Genomic DNA, 24,782 nt, shown 5'->3' with positions numbered 1-24,782 from the left:
TGTTCATTATGACACAAAATAAAAGAAAGTAAAAAAAAATTTTTTTTACTCATAAAATAAATTTGGGTCGCACATAAATCGGCAGGTTTGGTCGGCAACCGGAACCAAACCATTTATTTTGCATGGCCCGATGATCAACAGATTCTGGCTCATATTGACCCAGCACCACTGTTTTGTCTGCTGTTTACAGAATATCCATAGGTTCACTGTTGGGTAAACATTATTGTAATGAGGGCTTCTTTCGCTCTCTCCCCCCCCAGGTGGAGAACATCCTCTTGAATGACCAGGGTAACTATGTGCTGTGTGACTTTGGCTCCGCTACACACAAGGTGCTGCTGCCCCACAAGGAGGGTGTGACCGCCGTGGAGGACGAGATCAAGAAGTAAGTCGTCTTTGAGCAAGGCACCTCAAGTTAATCAGTACAGGATGAGGTGGACCAGTGGCTTTCACCTTGTCTCTCTGATCAGATTGTGTGCTTTTAGCCTTTTAATTGGCCTTTTCACTACTTGTGCCGCAGCACTGACCTCACACGACCATCACACGTTGATAAACATTGATGAAACGCTGCCAATGTCCGGTCCACGTGCCCAGAAAGATTTCAACGTCCCGTAAAATGTTATCTGCGTTTCAGCTTATTGCAATAACGTTCTATGCTAATTAGGGATGCTCGATATTGGCTTTTTTACCAATACCGATATTCCGATATTGTCCAACTCTTAATTTCCGATACCGATATCAACCGATACCGATATATGCAGGGTTCCCCCCCCCCCCCCCAAAAACTGAATAATTTCAGGTAACTAATAATTTAACTGGATATATATATAACAATTTTTTTTTTTTTTTTTTTTTTTTTTTTTTTAATTAACCGATACCGATATTTTCCGATATCACATTTTACTGCCGATATCGGCCGATAATATCGGTCGGGCGATAATATTGGACATCCCTAATGCTAATGCTTAATGCTCAATCGTCAATCAAAACAGTCAGTTGCCATTTGTAATAATTAACGTTACTTGGCCTCCACTCTGTCTGCAGTAGCACAAGCTAGCCACGACTTACGACTATGAACACTATGAGACATGTTGCCATGACTTAAGACTCTATGAACACTAGGACATGTTGCCATGACTTAACCCAGGGGTGCCTAACCTTTTTTGAACCAAGATCTACTTTTTAATTTACCACCTAGCCGAGAGCTACCAGCCAAAATTGTATAATTGTAAGCCGTCATTTGAGGCTTTATAAAAGCAGCATAATGAACACAAATCTGTCAGTGCCGAGTCCGACCTCATCTTAAATAACAAACAGCATTGCTTGTTGTAGTTAACAAGGAGAGGCAGAGTTGATTTAGCAAAAAAAGTTTTTATTTTTTTATTTTTTATTATTATAAAATAATCAAATTTTATTAATCAAGATCTACTTGAAATCAGCCCGCAATCTACCTGTCGATCGCGATCGACTGGTTGGGCACCACTGACTTAACCTAATAATAACCATCACCCTGCTCTCCTAAATATAATAATTATATGGGTTATAATAACCATCATTCACCCCGATCTAAATATAATAATAATATGGGTTATCATAATAACCATCACCCTGATCTAAATATAATAATCATATGGGTTATAATAACCCTCACCCTGTTCTCTAAATATAATAATCATATGGGTTATCATAATAACCATTAGGGTACCTTGTGTTACTGCACCTTGTGTATACTGTTTACTTTTACTCTTACTCATAGTATATATTCAGATTACAATTCTTTATTGCCTATTTATTGTAACGTATAATATAACCGATAGGGCATACAGACCCTCATAATTTTACTCATTTCTATATTCAGTTCTAATTGTATTGCCTATATTTATGTCTTTCTACTATTACCCTGCCCATACCTGTACCCCCCCCCCCCCCCCCCCCCCCCGCTGCTATGACGCCTGAAGTTCCCCAAGGAGATCAATAAAGGAATATCTTATCTTAAGCTACATAAAGCCATTCTCTTTACTCCTTTGACCCATAATGGCCTGTTTCTTGTTGTTGTGGCGTACAGGTACACAACCTTGTCGTATCGAGCCCCAGAGATGATTAACTTGTACGCGGGGAAAGCCATCACCACCAAGGCTGATATCTGGGTAAGATCCCAAATCTGTGTGTGTTTAGTGTGTACACCAGGCATGTGCCGATAACCGGTTTCACGGTTTACCGCGGTTTGAAAATGTCGCGGTGTCAAAACCTTTAAAATTACGTTCTGACGGTAGGCGCCGACGGTATTTTGCAAATCTGCCTGTCTGTTTACAAACTGTCAGTAGCTGGCTAACTAGCTAACTTAACGTTAACTAGCTCCTGTTGAAACGAACGGGTTGGTATGGCCATTGCGTTATTTATACTTGACATTAGCTATTGATGGGTGGAATATTCTGATTCTAGATCAGTCACATTAAACGTTTTTTGTCTATAGCTTGCTAGATATGTAGCTAACGTTAGCTAGGCTAACGTCGGAAGCTGTAGCTAACGTTACTGTCCAGTGGCCATACAAACCACGCGTTTTCCGGCTCGGCGATCACTTGGGTCTCTTCAGATGCCTCGCCGGAGAAGTAAAATGAGGAGGCTGGACCCCCCCCCCCCCATCAGTCTAATCCAATGGGGTGCAGTACCATCCGGAGAGGCGATAGGGGGCGGTATTTTCCCAATGGAGCTCAGTGAGGCTCGATTGATGAAATATGAACTCTAATCGCTAATAATAATAATAAAAAAAAAAACGACATAAAAACGCTATGTCGTTGGTGGCATTCAATGGTCGGCATGAACTAACGACAAAACGCGTCCGTGGCACTCAAAGTGTTAACCACTGCACAAATGAAGTTCCGAAAGGAAAATAAAGTAATTTGAAGTTTGAAGTACATAGGCCTATTAATAAAAAGTTTATTTGGAAGTATTTTTTATTCTGTACTTAGTTTGAAAGTGGTCAGACAGTTCCCTCTGTGTGTAATATAGACAGTCTTCACACATTCATAAATAACACTTACAGAAAAGCTGATTTGTGCACTATAATAAAAAGTTTTGTTCAATGGGAATAAAAAAAATAATAATTACAGAATACCGTGATATACCGTGAACCGGGGTATTTTTGCCCATGGTTATCATACCTTCAAAATGTCATACCGCACATGCCTACACTAGGGCTGAACGATTAATCGATTTTAAATTGAAATCACGATTTGTAATAATGCGATTAGAATGAATGAATGAATTTATTCACACACACACACACGATACATTTACATGCGAGTATCCTCATGTGATATCAATGTCGCAAATTGTGTGCATGTGCCAGGTCTCCCAAGAAGCTATTTAAAGCTTTTGGAGGGAGCCTGATCACAGATACAAACAGAATATAAACAACAAAACGATAACAAAAAACAAAACAAAACAAAACAATACAACGTGGGTAGGTTTACACACCTACCTACTAACTGACATATAACAGAGATACATAATACAGACAATTTTATTCCTAAGTTATAATTTTAATTAGAGATATGATTTTAGCAGTTCCTCTTTCAGTGATTTTTTAAAGGTTTTAAAGGTATTAGTCATTTTTTGATTTTCGTCAAGCTTGTTCCAGATCTGTGGACCCCTGCATGCTATGCTTAGGCTAGCACAATTGAGCTTTCTCCTCTTGCCAGATATAAGATGCTTATTTCTTGTGTTGTGGATGTGCAGTGGTTGGCAGACTGGGACAAGCTCAGACAGTCTGTGATTCATGTAGTTGACAACTTGATACATAATTGATGCGTTTTGATGAATGTTAAATTCAGCGAGCCTCAGGAGACCAAAGCGATGGAACAGAGGCTTTGAGGGCGCTCTATACCCGGACCATGACAGCACTCGTAGTACCCTCTTTTGTAGGCTTTCTAGTTTCTTGAGATGGCTGGGGTATGTGTTGCACCATATGACGTTACAGTAATTGATGAGGGGTTCAAACAGGGTTTTGTATAAAGTGAGAAGGGCAGGCAAGGGAAGAAAATGATGTATTTTGCAGAATAAGCCAACATATTTGGACAGTTTTGTTTGTAGATATTTTATGTGGCATTTGAAGTTGAGTGACTCATCGATGATGACCCCCAGGAATTTTGTGGACACCACTCTTGACAGCTCCTTTCCATTTATTTTTATGCACATGTGATGTGTGCGCATCCAATTTGAGTGGAAGACAATGAAATTTGTTTTGCTGAGATTTAGTGATAATTTGTTGCATTTGAACCAGGTGTCCACTTTTTGTAGTTCTGTATTGAGTAGATCTTGTAGCTCGAGTGGATTTTTATGTGACAGAAACAAATTAGTGTCATCAGCGAATATTACTTTGTGCAGTAGTACAGATGAGTTGACAAAGTCATTTATATAGAGAATAAATAGTAAAGGCCCTAGAATTGACCCCTGGGGGACCCCATATTTGATGTCCATTTTTATTGATTTGTGATTTTTTATATCGACGTACTGTTGCCTACCATGTAAATAGCTACTGAACCAGTTGAGAGCCAGACCCCTTATGCCATAATGGTGTAGTTTCCCAAGTAGAATGGTGAAGTCAATGGTGTCAAAAGCCTTTGATAGATCCAGGAAAACGCCCACCCCACAATCACCCTGGTCAATGGCATCATGTATTTTTTCTATGAGGTCTAATATTGCCATGTTTGTAGTTCTCTTTTTCCTGAAGCCGTATTGTGAATTGGTGAGTATTTCTAGCTTGGTGGTGTATTCGCTTAATCTATTGTACACAACTCTCTCATAGACTTTGGATAGAGCTGGTAACACGGATATTGGACGGTAATTATTAATACTATTTTTGTCACCTGATTTATATATGGGTATTATTCTCCCAATTTTGATGTTTTTTGGCACTACACCATGTAGTAAGGACAAATTAATACAGTGAGTGAGTGGTCTGACTATAATATTGGCTATGGCTATTAGGATTTTGCTGCATATTCCATCAGCACCGGCTGTGCGAGTGTCCTTCATCTTCATGATAATGTTGAATAGTTCATCATGGTCAGTTGGTTTCATGAAAAAAGAGTTAATATAGTTACCTGATAAATACTGTTTAAAAGACACACCCCCGGGATGGCTAATTTTATTCGCCAGGTCTTCACCAATGGATGCAAAGTAGGTATTGAATTTATCAGAGAGATCCTGCTGTGACATGTTTGCAGGGTCAGGGAGCACTGATGCTTTTTTGTCCCCGTTTAGTACTTTATTTAGAACTGACCATGTCCTTTTTTAATCACCCTGAGATGCTATTACCTGATCAGTATAATGATCACATTTGCTTTTCCTTATTAGATGAGTGAGTTTATTTCTATATAGATTGTATTTGTTTCTATTATTTATACTAGGCTTCTTAAGATAATGTTTGTAGAGTTTATTTTTGTGTTTAATGGATGTTAAGATGCCCTTTGTAAGCCAGGGGTTCTGGTCATTTTTACTGCTCATGACAGTCTTCTCGGGCAGGGCTCCAGACTAACTTTTTTCACCACCGTCCCAGAACCGTCCCGAAATACAATTTTAACCGTCCCAAAATGAATGTAACCGTCCCAAAAATCAAATGTTGTTTCTTTACTTTGGTTTTGTCGTCTATAGTTGTTATTGCCATAAGAAACACCATTCAGAGAAGGGGAGAATAAATTGATTTAGTCAAAAGGCTCCCAAGTGGAAAGATTTCACAAGAATAATTATGATTAAAAATAAATATATATATATATATATATATAAAAAGTGTTTAACAAGGTGCTAGTATAGGGATATTTGGTCACGGTGCACGGTTCAACCAATTGGAGCCATGTTGATTATTCCTTCCATAGGAAAATATATTTGTATTTTATTTTGTTTTAGTTTTTTTTGTTATTACAAATGTGTGTGTTTATGGTTGAAAATGTTAGAGATAAATAAAGATCAAATCAAATCTAACTGAATAAGTTATCCCTCTTCTAACAAAAAAGAAAAACGTTGTTTAGCTTTAAACTATATAATGTCATTGCGTCCAGAGATTCCACCTTTGATAACTAAAGTAATGACACTTGACTAGTAATGAAACATGTCCCTTAGATCGCGCTGTCCTCCTGGTCGAACTGCTGCTAAATTCCAGCTGGCCCTCCTCACTGAATATGGATTCATTGTGTAGCTGAAGTGAAGTTTGCCTATAGCCTGTCGTCTATTTCTCCGCGTTCGTTTCGATAAATGTAACGTTATGCCAATTAACTTGCAATGGTAGTAACATTACGTGTTAGTATAGAATCGAATAGAAATCCTTTAATAATCCCGAGGGAAATTCGGCACTACAGAGCAGACTATGTATCGCTCACATTGAACAACAATAAACATTTAGGTCAATATAGGACTAAAATAGGAATAACAATATAATAATATTAACAATAAGAATAAAATAGTGTGAACTATGGATTAATCAGTGGCAGTCTGATACGTAACGTTAGTCAGTAACGTTAGCTATAATAAGCAGCTATAACTAGAACACGTCGATAACTCTATACAGTTCCAATAGACTAACATTACACTTCTGTGATTTAAATGTGTCCTCACCTTAGACTCAGGCCCTGGGCCTGGGGTAGTATTGCTGGATGTGGATGCAGTTCCTTGTTGGTCAGTTTGGGACTGTTCTCCATCTTCTGCTGTGTTCACCCTCTTCAAATAGCGCAGCATGTTTATTGTTTACAGTGCTCGCTTCACTGAGAGGATGCCACAGTGACAGTATAGTGTGTTTTTTTATTTATTTAACTTTTCGCTGTGTTTTTGTACAGTGGAGAAAGCCTAGGTAAGAGAGATTTCCCTCACCTAGTCACCTGTTAACACGTTTTAATTTTTTGGAGCGAGATTCATTTGGGGTGTGATGCTGCTGCTGCAGAGCGACTGGCTGCGGAGAGGTGGGTAGGACCTTGGTGCTGCAGCGCGACTGGCTGCGGAGAGGTGGGTAGGACCTTGGTGCTGCAGCGCGACTGGCTGAGGAGAGGTGGGTAGGACCTTGGTGCTGCAGCGCGACTGGCTGCGGAGAGGTGGGTAGGACCTTGGTGCTGCAGCGCGACTGGCTGCGGAGAGGTGGGTAGGACCTTGGTGCTGCAGCGCGACTGGCTGCGGAGTGGTGGGTAGGAGCTTGGTGCTGCAGCGCGACTGGCTGCGGAGAGGTGGGTAGGACCTTGGTGCTGCAGCGCGACTGGCTGAGGAGAGGTGGGTAGGACCTTGGTGCTGCAGCGCGACTGGCTGCGGAGAGGTGGGTAGGACCTTGGTGCTGCAGCGCGACTGGCTGCGGAGAGGTGGGTAGGACCTTGGTGCTGCAGCGCGACTGGCTGCGGAGAGGTGGGTAGGACCTTGGTGCTGCAGCGCGACTGGCTGCGGAGTGGTGGGTAGGAGCTTGGTGCTGCAGCGCGACTGGCTGCGGAGAGGTGGGTAGGACCTTGGTGCTGCAGCGCGACTGGCTGAGGAGAGGTGGGTAGGACCTTGGTGCTGCAGCGCGACTGGCTGCGGAGAGGTGGGTAGGACCTTGGTGCTGCAGCGCGACTGGCTGCGGAGAGGTGGGTAGAAGCTTGATGTTGGATTAGCGTATCGCTGCCTTGGGAGACGGAGATAGACATTGGATTCGGCTAATCATGCAACGTTTAGATTCACCATTTGACAGCAATATATGCGCGCACTGACAGTCGGCTAATTTACATTTCCTGTGAAAAAAAAGAAAAAATTCTCCCCGTCCCGGTTGCGTCCCAAAAAAGATTTCTGTTTGTCCCAAATCAATATTTGATCGTCCCTGGGACGACGGGACATCGTTAGTCTCGAGCCCTGTTCTCGGGAATGGTGTTATGGATGGAGTCTGTTATTTCCAATATCAGACTATCATATGCTGTATCAGGATCACAGGCATCATATACATTTTTCCACCCTTTGGTCTCCAGGCTTCCACATAGTTGCTGCAGGGTTCTGTCATTTATTACTTTAATTGTTGTCTTACAAGGAGGGGGTGCAAGTTCACTGGCAAGATTTAGAGACAACATGACAGGGAAGTGATCAGTTATGTCAGTTAGGATCACTCCCGACTCCAGCTTGGTGTTTTGGATGTTGGTGATGATGTTATCAATGGTAGACTTGGATGAGTGTGTTATTCTAGTGAATATGTTTATAGTTGTGAAGGAGGAAGAGTGCAGAATCATCCTTGGAGATGTCTATGTTAAAATCTCCCATTAGAATACAGTTGTTGTTTTTTATGTTTAATGAATGAAGGGTTTCCTCTAATTTGTTCCTAAAGACATCCAAGTTTGTGTCTGGGGGGGGGCGATATATTACTCCAACGTAGGGGTGGACGGTATGGTCTAAAATTTATATCACGGTATAATTTGAAGCATAGACGGTAACGGTATATATCACGGTATCAGTGTTTCTGTTAGAATATTTCTTTTTGCCTGATAGGCAGGCTATATAAAGAATGACATCCTCAAGGCATGTAGATTTATAATATTTTAACTTAAAACTAGGCTACTTTTGCGTATAAAGTCATTATATTCCAAATAAAATAAGTCCCGAGTCGAGACTCCTGCTCGCATTGCAAACAGCGGGGCTGGATTTTGCTAGAAGCATATGTAGCTGCAGAGCCGCAGAGCGAATTGAATTGAATAAGAATTGAGACAAAGGTGCCACTCATCCTCAGCTTTAAGAATTGACAATTGTTACAACAAATTGACACATGTGTCAACAAATTGACACATGTGTCAACAAATTGACACACAAAATGCTTAGAGACGATGGGGGTCAAAACGGCGCAAGGGTGGGGGGGGGGCGCTGTTTGACGGGCCTGTGACCAGACCTGAAAGAGCCACTGGCTCTGGGGCTCTGCAGCTGCATGCTATTCGCAAATCCACTGCTGCAGCCGTCCTCCCGGCTCCCGCTGCTGCCGTCGTTATCATAAGTTCATAACACTACACGCATATCGTAATGTTTACAGCAAACTGTAGTTGATCACCAGGTATGTTTTATTAACATAGAATAATTCATATAAGAAAAACGATAGGGAAATATCTTACCTTTCTCCACTGGTTAAAAATGCCAGGAACTGAAATTGAAACTTGCTGTGCGCCGCGGTGATATGTGTTTATTATGAAATGACACGCGGTGATATGTGTTTATTATGAAATGACAATTGCGTGTTGACACGCCCACTGCGCGAAGCCTCCTAAATAACTTTTTCCAGTTTGCACATATCTATTATCTATGACTAATTCTATCTATTTTTAGGGGCAAATGCGATTGAAATAGTCACGCTGTGGTTACATGACGTCATTGCTATTTTAGAGCTGCTCTACCGGTTAAACGGTATAGTCAAAATCCATACCGTAGAGCAAATTAATACCGTTTATACTGTATACCGTTTATGCCGTCCACCCCTACTCCAACGGTGAAGTTTTTTCCATTTTTTCCATTTATATCAATGAAGAGAGAATCAGAGCCGTCATCAAAGTCAACCATGTCACAAACATTTGCTTGTAGACTGGTATTCACGTAAAGACACACTCCTCCACCTACTTTCCCAATTCTGTTTTTATGGAAGAAATTATAGCCATCAAGATTGAGAATATCGGTGAACGACCTGTCATTTAGCCAAGTTTCACTGCAACCAATTATATCAAATTTACAGCCAGAAATAGAAAGTAATGATACAAGGTCAGTATGGTGTTTACAGAGGCTTCTAATATTGAGGTGCAATAGTGAAAGGGTGTTTTCGGTATTGAAACAATCGAGATGCTCAGGGTCATATTGCTTGCAGGTGATATTTCCACCATCAAGACAGCAGCGATGGACATTATCTCCATCATCATCACTCAAGCCAAAGAAGCGCATAATAAAGGGAAATTCTTTTCACATATCATTGAGTAAAAATGACCTATGGTATTTAGAAATGTAACAGTATAAGAACCAGGCGTTCTATAAATGTAACACAAGAATATTCTTCCCTGCCGCGCACTCATGCTCTCCCTCCCGCATCTAGTCGCCCTTTCGCGGTGCCCAAGTGATAGTATGATGTTCCTCGTTTCCATAAAAAAGTCAAGATTCCACGCAAGAGTCATTTTGGTTATTTCAGAGAAAAGAAGGATGTTGAGAAACAAGTCTGCAGTACGCAAGAAACATTTTTGGCATTCCAGAGGATAGAAGGACGTTGAGAAAGTTAAGTCTGCAGCACGCAAGAAACATTTTAGTCATTTCAGAGAAAATAAGGACGTTGATCCTACCATTTTCACGGTTGTATGGTGTCATTGGAACTTGTCAAGCTCTTCCACATTTCTGATGACCAAAACTTTTGCGTTGTCTGGCGTGCCGTTTAATTTGATGAAGATCTTGCAGTTTGAGGTCCACGTTGATTGGATCTTCTTTTGGTAGCGGAGTAGACGGGCCTTTCTTGCGATGTCACCATTCTTTTTTGTGAGGTGTTCATTTAGATACACGCTCGTTCCATGTAGTTTGGGTCCTTGTTTTAGCAGGGCTATTTTAGCTTTTCGGTTGATGAAACGGATTATTACTGCAGGTGTATTCGTTTTGAGGCTGCGAGGTAATGGGTGGCAAGCCTCCACACCATTGGTATCCAGAGTGATTCCTTTAGTTAGGAGGAATTCCGCCACCTGTTCCTCTGCAGAAACGTACTCCTGAGTGCTGTGATCCCTTCCTTCCCCACCTTTCACCGCCTGTGAGTACGACCGGGGTTTAATGTCCAGGCCGGAGATAATGATGTCATTCATTCTCGAGTATTGCTCGAGGTCGGCAACTCGGTTTTCCAGCTGGTCGATTACTTTATCCTTTTCAGCGTTTTGCGTTTTGAGGGCCTTCACTTCCTCAACCAAACCCAGGATTTCTTTCTGCTGTTGCTTAATTTCGGCAATGTCTTTTGCGAGGAATTCAAGAGTGTTTTTGAGTTCCTCGATGTCGTCCCCCATGTTTTCTTTAGGAGGCATTTTTCCAAATTCAAGTTGCCCCTGTCACTGTCACTCGTCCTTAGCAAATCGCAAAGCCTGCGATTTGGGATATGTTATACAGCGAGTCTGATTCAAGGTTTTTTCTTGCGTGCCAGTCATGCTTACCAATCAGAAGTGCTGTGCTCTCATTGCTCACCAATCAGAAGTAGCCCAAGGTAGCTACGTATACGCCCAACAACAACTGCTCGTGAAGCGCCCATGTGTGAAGACGTTACAGCAGGGCTCCAGAGTGCGTCTACTTGGTTGCATTTGGCTGTTTTACTGTTTCTATGTGCAGTGAAAACTCTAATGCGTCTAACAAGCTGTGCATCCTCGTCATTCCTGATGCCCATGTTGGGGTAAACTAACATTAGCCTCTAATGCTAACTAACCTTCAGGGTTCCCACGGTACCTGGAAAACATGGAATTTTTTTTTTCATTTTCCAGGTATGGAAAAGTCATGGAAACTGAGCAAAAGTGAACACTTACATGGAAATTGAAACGGTTGTCCTGGAAAATGTTATTGGATGATGTGTAAAATAGTAATCAAATGAAACTATTGCGCACATAATTAAGATGAGTTTATAAAAACCATTTACATGTGAACAGCTTTTAGTGTAGATAGAGATGGATGATCCCATGTTGTAGAGCATGCTCTTGGCATCATATCTGGTATATTGGATGTTGGAATTGATGCAGGCAACCTGGTGATATGGACTTTAAAAGTATAGTTTCGGATTGGTGGACTTCCGGAATAATAACCGAGAACCGTTACTCGCGATCTCAATAGAACGGTCAAATACATGCATTTCCCAGCCAACACAGGAGCCTTGACATCTACAGTGAAACTTCTTATGCAAGTAACTGTGTTTTAACTGTGTGGTAAACCTGGGTGTATCAACGTTAGTTAGTAAGCAGTGCAATCTTGCTAGCTAGCAGCTTACACTAGAATTGTTGAGGTAATTTTTACCTTGCTTTTAAAATACTATAATAATATGTTTGATCCCCATATGTACTATTTCACTCATTGACTTTTCCTAAAACCGTGTTATTCACCACATTTAGGGGAGTTTGTTTTGAATTTGGATTAATTAATGATGGTTAGCAAGCACATGCAGTACAATCTGACGGGCAGACCCCAGGTGGTGAGAGCAGGCAACTGCACCTCCTCATCCATCACCCTCAACATAGGGGCCCCCCAGGGCTGTGTTCTGAGTCCCCTCCTCTACTCCCTGAACACACATGACTGTGTGGCACAGCGGAACAACAACACAATCATCAAATTTGCTGACACAGTAGTGGTGGGCCTGATCTCTGCAAACAACGAGAGGGCCTACCTGGAAGAGGTCAAGGTCCTAGCGGGATGGTGTCAGAGAACAGCTTCTCCCTGGAAGTCAGCAAAACAAAGGCGATGATTGTGGACTTTAGGAGGTCGGGGGTCAGGGACTACAGCCCCCTCAGCATCAACGGGGCACCGGTTGAGAGAGTGAACAGTTTTAAGTACCTCGGAGTCCACATATCCGAGGACTTGACATGGACCACACACATGTGTTGTGAGGAAGGCACGGCAACGCCTCTACTTCCTCAGGCGCCTAAGGAAGTTCCAAGTCAGTCAGAAGATCCTTAAGAACTTCTACTCATGTACAATAGAGAGCATCCTGACTGGCAATATCACCTCCTGGTTTGGGAATAGCACTGCACAAGACCGAAGCAGACTACAGAGAGTGGCCCGTTCAGCCGAACGCACAATTGGAGGGGGGCTTCCCACTCTCCAGAACATTTACAACAAGCGGTGCATGGGTAAGGCTAAGAGAATTATCAAAGACTCCAGCCACCCAAACAACTGCCTCTTTGAACTGCTGCGGTCAGGCATGCAATACCGGAGTCTCATGGCAAGCACAGAAAGACTCAGAAGAAGCTTCTATCCCCAGGCCATCAGGTTGCTCAATGAACAATAACACTATACAACAACCATCAAATGCACTCACAGCACACACATCCACACGCACACACTCACTTTAAACAAACAACTCACTGCAGCACCCACTTACACACTTTAGAACACCTAAACACACTTTATATTTATTGGCAAAGAATTTGCACTACAACCCATACCTCAGTACACCTTACTGTAAATTGTACCTAAATTGTACCTCATCCCATTTCTGCTTTGCACTATATAGTATAATATTGTATATTAGTATATTGTATAGTATATTGTATGGTAACTCAGTTACTTCTACTCTGCATTGAACATTGTACATATGTACATATTGAACACTTGAACTACCAATACATTTTCACATGTGACATTACTTCTATACTAGTTGACATGACCAGTTTAGTCTTGTTCTACTTTTAACTATTTTGTGATTTTTCATTTTTTTTTTCCAGTTAAATAAATTATACTAATAATAGGAACATTTGGGGTGAGACATTTTTGAAAAATCATTGATCATGACCATTCAGATCTTCAGACTGTAGAGAGGAGGAAGAGGAGTGGAGAGGGGGAGGAGCCAGGAAGGCACAGAAGGAAAGAGGGAGGAGGAAGAGAAGAGGGGCGAAGATGAAAGAGGAGAAGAAGAGGAGGATAAGAGAGTAGAGGATGACTGAGGAAAAGGGAGAAGAGTGGAGAGGAGTTGAGAAGAGTAGGAAGAGAAGACGGGAGCAGACACGAGAGGGGAGGTGTGGAGAGAAGAGGACAGGATGAGATAGGAGAGGAGTGGAAGAGAGAACATATATCAATCCCAGTGCTCATGTGTCTCAAAGTTCCAGTTCAATAAATTGTTGTTCATCTACAGCAGGGGTCCCCAAACTTTTTCCTGTGAGGGCCACATAACTTTTCCCTTCTCTGGTGGGGGCCGGGGTCAGTTTGTAACAGAAAATGTGTGACGATCGCAGGGGTGCCTAAACGTTTATTGTTTTCCAGAAAGCCACACATAACCAAATATTAATAACCCTTTACGGGATCTTCACAGAAAAAAAAGTCAGGAAATAAATAATAACACTATTAATGAAATAAATAACACTATTTATGAAATAAATATACAGTACCTACAGACCACCTAGCTCTAGCTCTGTACTATTTAAAAGCACAGTGCAGGACACACTCAAAGGTTATCGCAGCTCAGAGATGGCAGTGGACATGTATGACAGGACAAAGGCCATATGTAATGGCCTTGGGATTGAGGAACATACTACCAGCCAAAGGAGGAAGCAGAAAAGGATGGACAAGTATGTAGTTGAGTCATCTTGTGGCACAAGCTCAGACCTCAGCTCAGGAGATCAGCTGAGACAGAGACTGTTCTATCCAGTCCTCGACAGAATGCTGCAAGAGCTTGAGAGCAGGTTCTCATGAGTTGGAGAACAACTTATGAGAGGCATACAGGCATGTTATCCAGCCTCAGACCAATTTCTCTCAGTGGAATTGCTGCAACCCCTCGCCACACATTACAATATCCAACTACTGCCAGAGGAGATCACAGTTGCAAAGTGTTTCCTGGCCAGGACGCGTGAATATTAAAGGCAACCAACTTGTGTTCAGCTTTTCGTTCAGCGTTTCTCTGATTGGCCACGTGACCGCCCTAGCACACGCCCTTTTCCGCTGAGAGACGCGGCAGAAGCGCTGGTCGAACCAGTTCAGACAGAGGTGTTTATTTATATTAATAAACATATCTACTAGAAACACTGGTGTTCTGTTGTGTGACTGTACTAAACTCTTCCACCACATGACCGACATTTGACATACAGTACACCTCCTATCTATGTTGGGATTATGTTTGGTTATGACAAAACAATAAAAATCGCTACTGTTAGTAATGCTGCCACCACCCACTTCAATGACAGAGCTCTCATATTTGCGAATGCATAAACTATCTTAAATTATGGCGATGTGTCTAATATGGCTGTCGCGAAGTCATTGATAAGCGACAGCCATATTAGACACATAGCCATAATTTAAGATATAGTTTATGCATTCGCAAAATATGAGAGCGCTGTCATTGAAGGGCTTCTACAACAGAGCACCGCCGCTGCTGCTGCTGAAGCTGGATCAAGCCGCGGGCGGCGCACGGAAGCCGGGGAAAAACCACCGCGTCGCCCCGCTGGCGCTTCAGCAGCCTCCACGGGCGAAATAACGTATAACGTTACAGCGTACAGTTCCACACTGATGTACAGTGAGTGTTTAATATGGCTGTTGCGAAGTCATTGATAAGCGACAGCCATATTAGACACATAGCCATAATTTAAGATATAGTTTATGCATTCGCAAAATATGAGAGCGCTGTCATTGAAGGGCTTCAACGGAGCGCGGCCGCTGCTGGAGCTGAAGTGATGTACAGTGACGAGTGAATCTGGTAGTTGGTTGTTAAAAACGCGAAACATAATAACGTTACGCTTTCTAGTTCAGCGCATTTCATAACTGTATGGGCTTTGTTTATACTTCAGAGGTGATGTACAGTGACGAGTGAATCTGGTAGTTGGTTGTTAAAAACGCGAAACATAATAATCAGTCAGCAGCGCTCCACTGCTACCGCAGCTGAACACAAGTTGGTTGGTACAGCAGCTTAAGTTGGTTGGTAGTGGTACACAAGTTGGTTGCCCGCGCTGCCGCTAGCTCCTTGGGTTTCATTTGGGACGTGGGAGGGGCTGCCGCTTGCTTGCGCGTGGGGGCGGGGGGTCGCGGCCAATCAGAGAAAAGCCTAACACAAGTTGGTTGCCTTTAATATTCACGCGGCCAGGACAGGCAGAGATGCAGTCCCTACTATCCAAAGTGTCTTTCCCTCCTGGATGATAATAATAATAATAATGCATTTTATTTATAAGGCACCTTTCAGGACATAAAAAAAAAGTCCTCAAATCGGTGAATGGAAAATGTATAGGATCAAATGAAAACTACTAAATAAAAATGGATAAAAATGCCATCTTAAACAAAAAGAAATGTTGATACCACACCTAGCCTCACAGACGGCTCTAACCATGTGTTGATACCACACCTAGCCTCACAGACGGCCTCTAACCATGAGTTGATACCACACCTAGCCTCACAGACGGCTCTAACCATGTGTTGATACCACACCTAGCCTCACAGACGGCTCTAACCATGTGTTGATACCACACCTAGCCTCACAGACGGCTCTAACCATGTGTTGATACCACACCTAGCCTCACAGACGGCTCTAACCATGTGTTGATACCACACCTAGCCTCACAGACGGCTCTAACCATGTGTTGATACCACACCTAGCCTCACAGACGGCTCTAACCATGAGTTGATACCATACCTAGCCTCACAGACGGCTCTAACCATGTGTTGATACCACACCTAGCCTCACAGACGGCTCTAACCATGTGTTGATACCACACCTAGCCTCACAGACGGCCTCTAACCATGTGTTGATACCACACCTAGCCTCACAGACGGGCTCTAACCATGTGTTGATACCATACCTAGCCTCACAGACGGCTCTAACCATGAGTTGATACCACACCTAGCCTCACAGACGGCTCTAACCATGTGTTGATACCACACCTAGCCTCACAGACGGCTCTAACCATGAGTTGATACCACACCTAGCCTCACAGACGGGCTCTAACCATGTGTTGATACCACACCTAGCCTCACAGACGGCTCTAACCATGAGTTGATACCACACCTAGCCTCACAGACGGCTCTAACCATGTGTTGATACCACACCTAGCCTCACAGACGGGCTCTAACCATGTGTTGATACCACACCTAGCCTCACAGACGGCTCTAACCATGTGTTGATACCACACCTAGCCTCACAGACGGCTCTAACCATGTGTTGATACCACACCGAGCCTCACAGACGGCCTCTAACCATGTGTTGATACCACACCTAGCCTCACAGACGGGCTCTAACCATGTGTTGATACCACACCGAGCCTCACAGACGGCCTCTAACCATGTGTTGATACCACACCGAGCACCGAGCCTCACAGACGGCCTCTAACCATGTGTTGATACCACACCTAGCCTCACAGACGGCTCTAACCATGTGTTGATACCACACCTAGCCTCACAGACGGCTCTAACCATGTGTTGATACCACACCGAGCCTCACAGACGGCCTCTAACCATGTGTTGATACCACACCGAGCACCGAGCCTCACAGACGGCCTCTAACCATGTGTTGATACCACACCGAGCCTCACAGACGGCCTCTAACCATGTGTTGATACCACACCGAGCCTCACAGACGGCCTCTAACCATGTGTTGATACCACACCGAGCACCTAGCCTCACAGCGCCACTCCAAGCTACCTGTCATGTCAGCGTAGCTATGAGGCCAGCTAGCTCCAGAGGGGCCCAGGCTCTGTTCCAGTTCTATACACAGCTCCCTCCCTCCCTCCCTCCCTTCCCTCCTCCTTCCTTCCTTCGGGTAATTCGCTGTTCCTTCCTCTCTTCTTCCGTCTCGACTTCCTTTCTCAGTGTGAGTCTTTTCTGTCATGAGGAAGTCTTTTGAGTGAGTGTAATAAACTGGTTTAGGCTGACCAGTGTCTTGTACCTCTTCTTGTACTAAGTCTTCTGTTTTTATTTCCCAGGCACTTGGCTGCTTGTTGTACTAAGTCTTCTCTGTTTTTATTTCCCAGGCACTTGGCTGCTTGTTGTACTAAGACTTCTCTGTTTTTATTTCCCAGGCACTTGGCTGCTTGTTGTACTAAGACTTCTCTGTTTTTATTTCCCAGGCACTTGGCTGCTTGTTGTACTAAGTCTTCTCTGTTTTTATTTCCCAGGCACTTGGCTGCTTGTTGTACTAAGTCTTCTCTGTTTTTATTTCCCAGGCACTTGGCTGCTTGTTGTACTAAGACTTATCTGTTTTTATTTCCCAGGCACTTGGCTGCTTGTTGTACTAAGACTTCTCTGTTTTTATTTCCCAGGCACTTGGCTGCTTGTTGTACTAAGACTTCTCTGTTTTTATTTCCCAGGCACTTGGCTGCTTGTTGTACTAAGACTTCTCTGTTTTTATTTCCCAGGCACTTGGCTGCTTGTTGTACTAAGACTTCTCTGTTTTTATTTCCCAGGCACTTGGCTGCTTGTTGTACTAAGTCTTCTCTGTTTTTATTTCCCAGGCACTTGGCTGCTTGTTGTACTAAGACTTCTCTGTTTTTATTTCCCAGGCACTTGGCTGCTTGTTGTACTAAGACTTCTCTGTTTTTATTTCCCAGGCACTTGGCTGCTTGTTGTACAAGCTGTGTTTCTTTGCCCTTCCGTTCGGGGAGAGTCAGGTTGCCATATGCGACGGAACCTTCATCGTTCCCGATAACTCCAAATTCTCCTTCAAACTGCACTGCCTGATCAGTAAGTACATGCTTTCTTTTCACCTTTATTTCATGATTTAGTCGGGTCAAGTGTACATACAGAAATTAGCACGAAAATAAAAGCATACCAAATCACACAGCAAGTATTTCTTTTTTTATACTTTAACGTTTAACCCTAGCCATATTTTTTGAAAATGTGCCTAAGGCCCTTGTTACACACTGTTTTTGTGCTCGTTTGAATACGTTTGCTGTCCCTATTAGATAGAAATGCCGTTTTGGCAGGAAACGTTGTGGCCCTACTGAAAACGCTAAATTGTGTTTCCGTTTTGGAATAGCGCCAAAAACTCGCCGACAACATGTCGTGTAATCTGCGCGGAGCCGTTGTTGCTCAACGCCCATGCGCAGTAGATACCATCTGCGTGCCCTTCCGGTGACAACAGAGCTGTCCCAAATAGCTGCAGCTACCATGTGTTGTCAAGTTATTGTTATAAGGACCCCAGTCCAAGCTACAACAGTCTGAATTCCCTTAACAATTGCTTGTATTGAGCCGTATTGTATTGTACCCATTATGCAATATGTTAAATAAAGTTTACATCCATTCATTCTGCTAGCATTACCGATTGCATGAGCACTGCAGCTGGCTAACGTGAGCTAGCGTTAGCTATCAGACCCTGTTAGCTCCTCTTTCAACCTTAACGAGCATTAAACAAAATGGCCCAGTCATCTATTTACCTTTGTTTAATACACACAGCGTTGTCTCTAATGTTATCTAGCTACTGATAGCTCCCGATATCATCAGTTTGGTGCTGGCTGGTTAACGTGAGCTAGCGTTAGCTTCTAGCCACAATGCTATACTGTTATATTGGCATATTCCATTCACGTTAGCATGTAGCTAACAATGTAGCTAACAACATCGCCGATCCTTTTTGAGACTAAACTATCCGCTCTTGGTGGTCACTTGTGTTGATGTTGGTTTTGTTTCATCAACAAATGAGAGGCAGAACACACAGTGAATGTATCCGTTTTGTTTATTGCACTTTTATTACACTTTGCTGAAAAATAAGTGCTGCATTGGGTAAATAGGCATTTAAAGATGGCGGCGCCTTGTTGACATTTTCTTTGCAGGAAGTGTATTGGCACATTCAAGTTCTGATTGGTTGAAAATTGCCTTCATGTTCGCCACCTACTGCCACCTACTGCTTTGGCAGTGTACTACATCACTGTGCTCAGGTGACAAAACGAAAGTGTGACTCGCCTACCGGCTACGTTGCGACCTGGAAAAGCGAAACTCATCTGAAAACGAAACTCAGTCTAACCGCAGCCTAAAAGCACATACCACAAGTGAATGGAGGATTGGTCCACTTTTACAAGGTTAATTTGCATGTTCTTGGTATCTAGGGACATACCTCAGGGAATGTATTCAGTGTCGGAAATATTGTGTCTGTTTGAGTAAATTTGAATGAACCAAATGAGAATATAAATTGTATTTATTTTTCGTTTTTTTCTAGACGTTCACAGAAAGGTAAAGAAACAAACTACGCTCTATTTAATGACTATAACGTTCAGGTTTGTTCGACCTGTGAGATATAATCACAAAAATAACGTCAAGTTCTCGCAAAGAATATTTTCAGCAGCTTTCACAGGCTGGCGTGAGCTGGGTAGTGTAGTTGAAATATGAAATTGTGATGACATTTGAAAGCCCTGGGTCTCATCTGTTTTAGGACTACAACGCTTTCATGACGTGTTATTCCCTTGCGTCTAATTCATCCGGTTTCCGCCGGCATGCGCTAATAACACTTAAAATCATTGGTAAACAAACGTAGTTCTGAAAATATACAATTTGACTGCTGTTTTGATAGGGTTAGGGTATTTACTCTTGGCTACAAAAAAGAAAAAAGAAAAAGCAACATCAATGAATACTCTATTGATCTATTTATGGCGTGAAATTAATCTTGTACCGGACCGCTCTGGCTTAAGGGGCTAATGAGCTTTATTCTATGGTAGTGTTCTCAGGTCTGAAACAGAAAATGTACCTGTATACTAAGAAGATGTTGTCTGGTCGTCTCTGCGTCCTAAGGCCTGTTGGCTGGTCGTCTCTGCGTCCTCAGGCCTGTTGTCTGGTCGTCTCTGCATCCTCAGGCCTGTTGTCTGGTCGTCTCGGCGTCCTCAGGCCTGTTGTCTGGTCGTCTCGGCGTAACCAGGCCTGTTGTCTGGTCGTATCGGCGTAATCAGTCAACATGGAGTCATGATCATCACTGTCTGCATTCAGAGCAGCCGGCTGCACAGTAAAATATTGAGGAATTCTTTGACCAATAGCTCCGCCAAGTGGCCAAAGAGGAAAGATGCAGGCCTCTGCACAGTAGTCACTGTATTTCAGTCATACGGTTAGGTCTATAAAATATTTGGACATTGACACCATTTTCTAAATTTGGGCTCTGTACACCATCAAATTGGACTTGAAATGAAACAGCTAAAAAGCAGCTAACGCTTTCAGCTTTAATTCTTTTTAAGGGACCAAAAGTAATTGGACAATTCGCTACTCAGCTGTTCCATGGCTGAGGTCTAGAGTTCATTTCAAGTTTGCATTTGGAATCTGTTGCTGTCAACTCTCAATACGAGGTCCAAAGAGCTGTCACTATCAGTGAAGCAAGCAATCATTAGGCTGAAAAACCTAAACAAACCCATCAGAGATGGCAAAAACATTAGGTGTGGCCAAATCAACTGTTTGGTACATTCTTAAAAAAAAATAACATACTGGTGAGCTCAGCAACACCAAAAGACCCGGAAGACTACAGAAAACAACTGTGAAGAAAAACCCCTTCACAACAATTGGCCAGATCAAGAACGTTATCCATGTGGTAGGTGTATCTGTGTCGAAGTCAACAATCAAGAGAAGACGTCACCAGAGTGAATACAGGGGGTTCACCACAAGATGCAAACCATTGGTGAGCCTCAAACAGGAAGTCCAGATTAGAGTTAGCCAAAAAACACCTAAGAATGCCTGTACAGTTCTGGATCAACATCCTATGTACAGATGAGACAAAGATCAACTTATACCAGAATGATGGGAAGAGAGTATGTAGAAGGAAAGGAACTGCTCATGATTCAAAGCACACCACCTCGTCAGTGAAGCATGGTGGTGGTAGTTTGTTTAACCTTTATTTACCCAGGGTAGGTTCGCTGAGCACAGATTTTTCAGGAACGCCCTGCTTCACATTCACACAGTTCCATTCACACCTGGGAGCTGTCCAGGACAACCACAGTCTGCCACCGTTGGGCAGTGTGGGCACTGAGCAATAGTTGGGACTTAAGTGGAATAAGTGCCTTGCTCAAGGGCAGTGTTTTGGGCAATATTATCTGCTCATATTCAGTCATATGCTTCAGAACTCATTGGATGGCGCTCTCACAGTGCAGATGGACAATGACCTGAAGCATACTGCGAAAGCAACCAAAGAGTTTTTTTACGGCAAAGAAGTGGCATCTTATGCAATGGCCAAGTTAATCACCTGCCCTGAATCCAATTGAACATGCATTTCACTTGCTGAAGACAAAACTGAAGGGAAAATGCCCAAAGAACAAGCAGGAATTGAGGGAAATTGGAAATTGGTTTTAAGCCATACATATTGGATCCGATTTTCTTTTCAATAAAAAACGCCATTTAAAAGTGAATTGTATCCTTTTAAATGCCCTTTAAAAATGGAAAATAGTGCTTAGAAAAGTCCTTGAATTTCATTTAGCAATGTCTGGGAACCCTGCGTGAAGGACATATTTTTTGTTTGATTTCAGATCCATCGTGGTGAACAGAAACACAAGTGTGAAAATTGTGTCAAATGCCAAATATTTATGGACCCGACTCTTATTCTATCTATACTACAACTCTGCACATACATCTGATTAGCATTACTGCTCAGTAGTACTAACGTATAGATTTTATATCTAGTTTAATCACCTGTACATTGTATATTACTGTTATATTTGCTGTTATAGATGCCAAACCTCTTTTTGTTGTACTTTTGATATATTTTGAATGTAATGTAATCTGTAGGATACATGTTGGAGCCTGACCAGGAGGAGAGACCAGACATCTACCAAGTCTCCTACTTTGCCTTCAACTTAGCGGGGAAAGATTGTCCAGTGCCAAACCTCTTTGTGAGTTTTTTATTTATTAACCTTTATTTACCAGGGTAGGTTCACTCAGCGGATGCTCTTTTTCAGGAACGCCCTGCCTCACATTCCTACAGTTCCATTCACACCTGGGAGCTGCCCAGTACAACCACAGTCTGCCACCTGGGAGCTGCCCAGTACAACCACAGTCTGCCACCTGGGAGCTGCCCAGTACAACCACAGTCTGCCACCTTGGAGCTGCCCAGTACAACCACAGTCTGTCACCTGGGAGCTGCCCAGTACAACCACAGTCTGCCACCTGGGAGCTGCCCAGTACAACCACAGTCTGCCACCTGGGAGCTGCCCAGTACAACCACAGTCTGCCACCTGGGAGCTGCCCAGTACAACCACAGTCTGCCACCTTGGAGCTGCCCAGTACAACCACAGTCTGACACCTGGGAGCTGCCCAGTACAACCACAGTCTGACACCTGGGAGCTGCCCAGTACAACCACAGTCTGCCACCTGGGAGCTGCCCAGTACAACCACAGTCTGCCACCTGGGAGCTGCCCAGTACAACCACAGTCTGACACCTGGGAGCTGCCCAGTACAACCACAGTCTGACACCTGGGAGCTGCCCAGTACAACCACAGTCTGCCACCTTGGAGCTGCCCAGTACAACCACAGTCTGACACTGTTGGCCACTGAGCAACAGTTGGGTGTTAAGGGGATAGGAGAGGGTTATTAATTCACTTCCCCAGCCCAGATATTTTCCTGCCGGTCCGGGGGATCGAACCAGCGACCTTCCGGTCACAAACCCACTTCTCTAACCATTAGGCCACCCGCTGCCCCAGTGAGTCAGTTTAGAGGTTTAAAATGAATCGATGCAATCGAATCTACTGAAATGCATGTGTTCGTAAGAATACAATTATTTTCTTCAGTCATAATGATTTTGTGTGCAATCATATCTCTGAGTGAAATAGTTCCGTCATGTTTGTACACTGATCATATCGCTGAGTGAAATAGTTCCGTCATGTTTGTACACTGATACTTTTAAAAAGTATTAACGTCAATTGAATTGAACTGTGCTTTTGAATCTTGGCGTAAATAATAGGAATCAAGTTGTTGTTGAATTGAATCCACCTCTGAAGTGAAGTCGATGCCTCTGGTACCATAGTGTCTTTATACCTGTATCACTGTACATATTAATACTACCATAGTGTCTTTATACCTGTATCACTGTACATAATATTAATACTACCATAGTGTCTTTATACCTGTATCACTGTACATATTAATACTAACATAGTGTCTTTATACCTGTATCACTGTACATAATAATACTACAACTCTGTACATACATCTGATTAGCACTATTACTCAGTAGTACTACTTTATGTTATACCCAGTTTAATCACCTGTATATTACTATTGCACTTTACTGTTACATTTGCACTCTGGTTGGATGTCAGACTTCTTTTTGTTGTACTGTACTTGTGCTGTATGACGACAATACATTTTAATTACATTAACATTTTGCTTTTGTTATTGTTTGTTTGTATTCATTGCATGTTCGAAATAAAGATTTCAAATAAAAAAAATCTAATTAATCTAAACACAATGTTGTCTCCTACACAGAATTCTCCTCTGCCCACATCCCTCCCTGAGCCACTGACAGCCAGCGAGGTGGCTGCTAAGAAGAGCATGACCAAAGCCAGGTACCTCCTCTCAGCTCTGTCTCCCTCCTCTCAGCTCTGTCTCCCTCCTCTCAGCTCTGTCTCCCTCCTCTCAGCTCTGTCTCCCTCCTCTCAGCTCTGTCTCCCTCCTCTCAGCTCTGTCTCCCTCCTCTCAGCTCTGTCTCCCTCCTCTCAGCTCTGTCTCCCTCCTCTCAGCTCTGTCTCCCTCCTCTCAGCTCTGTCTCCCTCCTCTCAGCTGGTGTCTCCCTCCTCTCAGCTGGTGTCTCCCTCCTCTCAGCTCTGTCTCCCTCCTCTCAGCTCTGTCTCCCTCCTCTCAGCTCTGTCTCCCTCCTCTCAGCTCTGTCTCCCTCCTCTCAGCTCTGTCTCCCTCCTCTCAGCTCTGTCTCCCTCCTCTCAGCTGGTGTCTCCCTCCTCTCAGCTCTGTCTCCCTCCTCTCAGCTCTGTCTCCCTCCTCTCAGCTCTGCCTCCCTTCTCTCAACTCTGCATATTTTACACACGTTATGCATTGCTTTTATTCTGCATTGTTCAATCAGACAGTAGTAATAGTGATGATGGTATACATGTTCAATCAGACAGTAGTAATAGTGATGATGGTATACATGTTCAATCAGACAGTAGTAATAGTGATGATGGTATACATGTTCAATCAGACAGTAGTAATAGTGATGATGGTATACATGTTCAATC

General features: G+C 43.1%; 1 protein-coding gene across 3 annotated transcripts in view; it reads left to right on the top strand.

Moving 5' to 3' along the window:
- Positions 1 to 24,782, top strand: part of bmp2k (BMP2 inducible kinase) — a 163,755-nt gene that overhangs the window by 102,111 nt on the left and 36,862 nt on the right. For all 3 annotated transcript variants that reach the window (XM_084322714.1, XM_084322716.1, XM_084322715.1), the window contains 5 exons: positions 261 to 382; positions 2,063 to 2,144; positions 18,204 to 18,336; positions 22,342 to 22,445; positions 24,037 to 24,116. In XM_084322714.1, the coding sequence (XP_084178840.1) occupies positions 261 to 382; positions 2,063 to 2,144; positions 18,204 to 18,336; positions 22,342 to 22,445; positions 24,037 to 24,116 (521 nt within the window). The remainder of the gene's footprint in view (positions 1 to 260; positions 383 to 2,062; positions 2,145 to 18,203; positions 18,337 to 22,341; positions 22,446 to 24,036; positions 24,117 to 24,782) is intronic.

Source organism: Notolepis coatsorum (genome assembly GCF_963971535.1).
Source record: "Notolepis coatsorum genome assembly, chromosome: 10".
NCBI lineage: Eukaryota > Metazoa > Chordata > Actinopteri > Aulopiformes > Paralepididae > Notolepis > Notolepis coatsorum.
The sequence above is the reverse complement of the archived record's forward strand: the minus strand, read 5'-3'. Positions and strand labels throughout refer to the sequence as shown.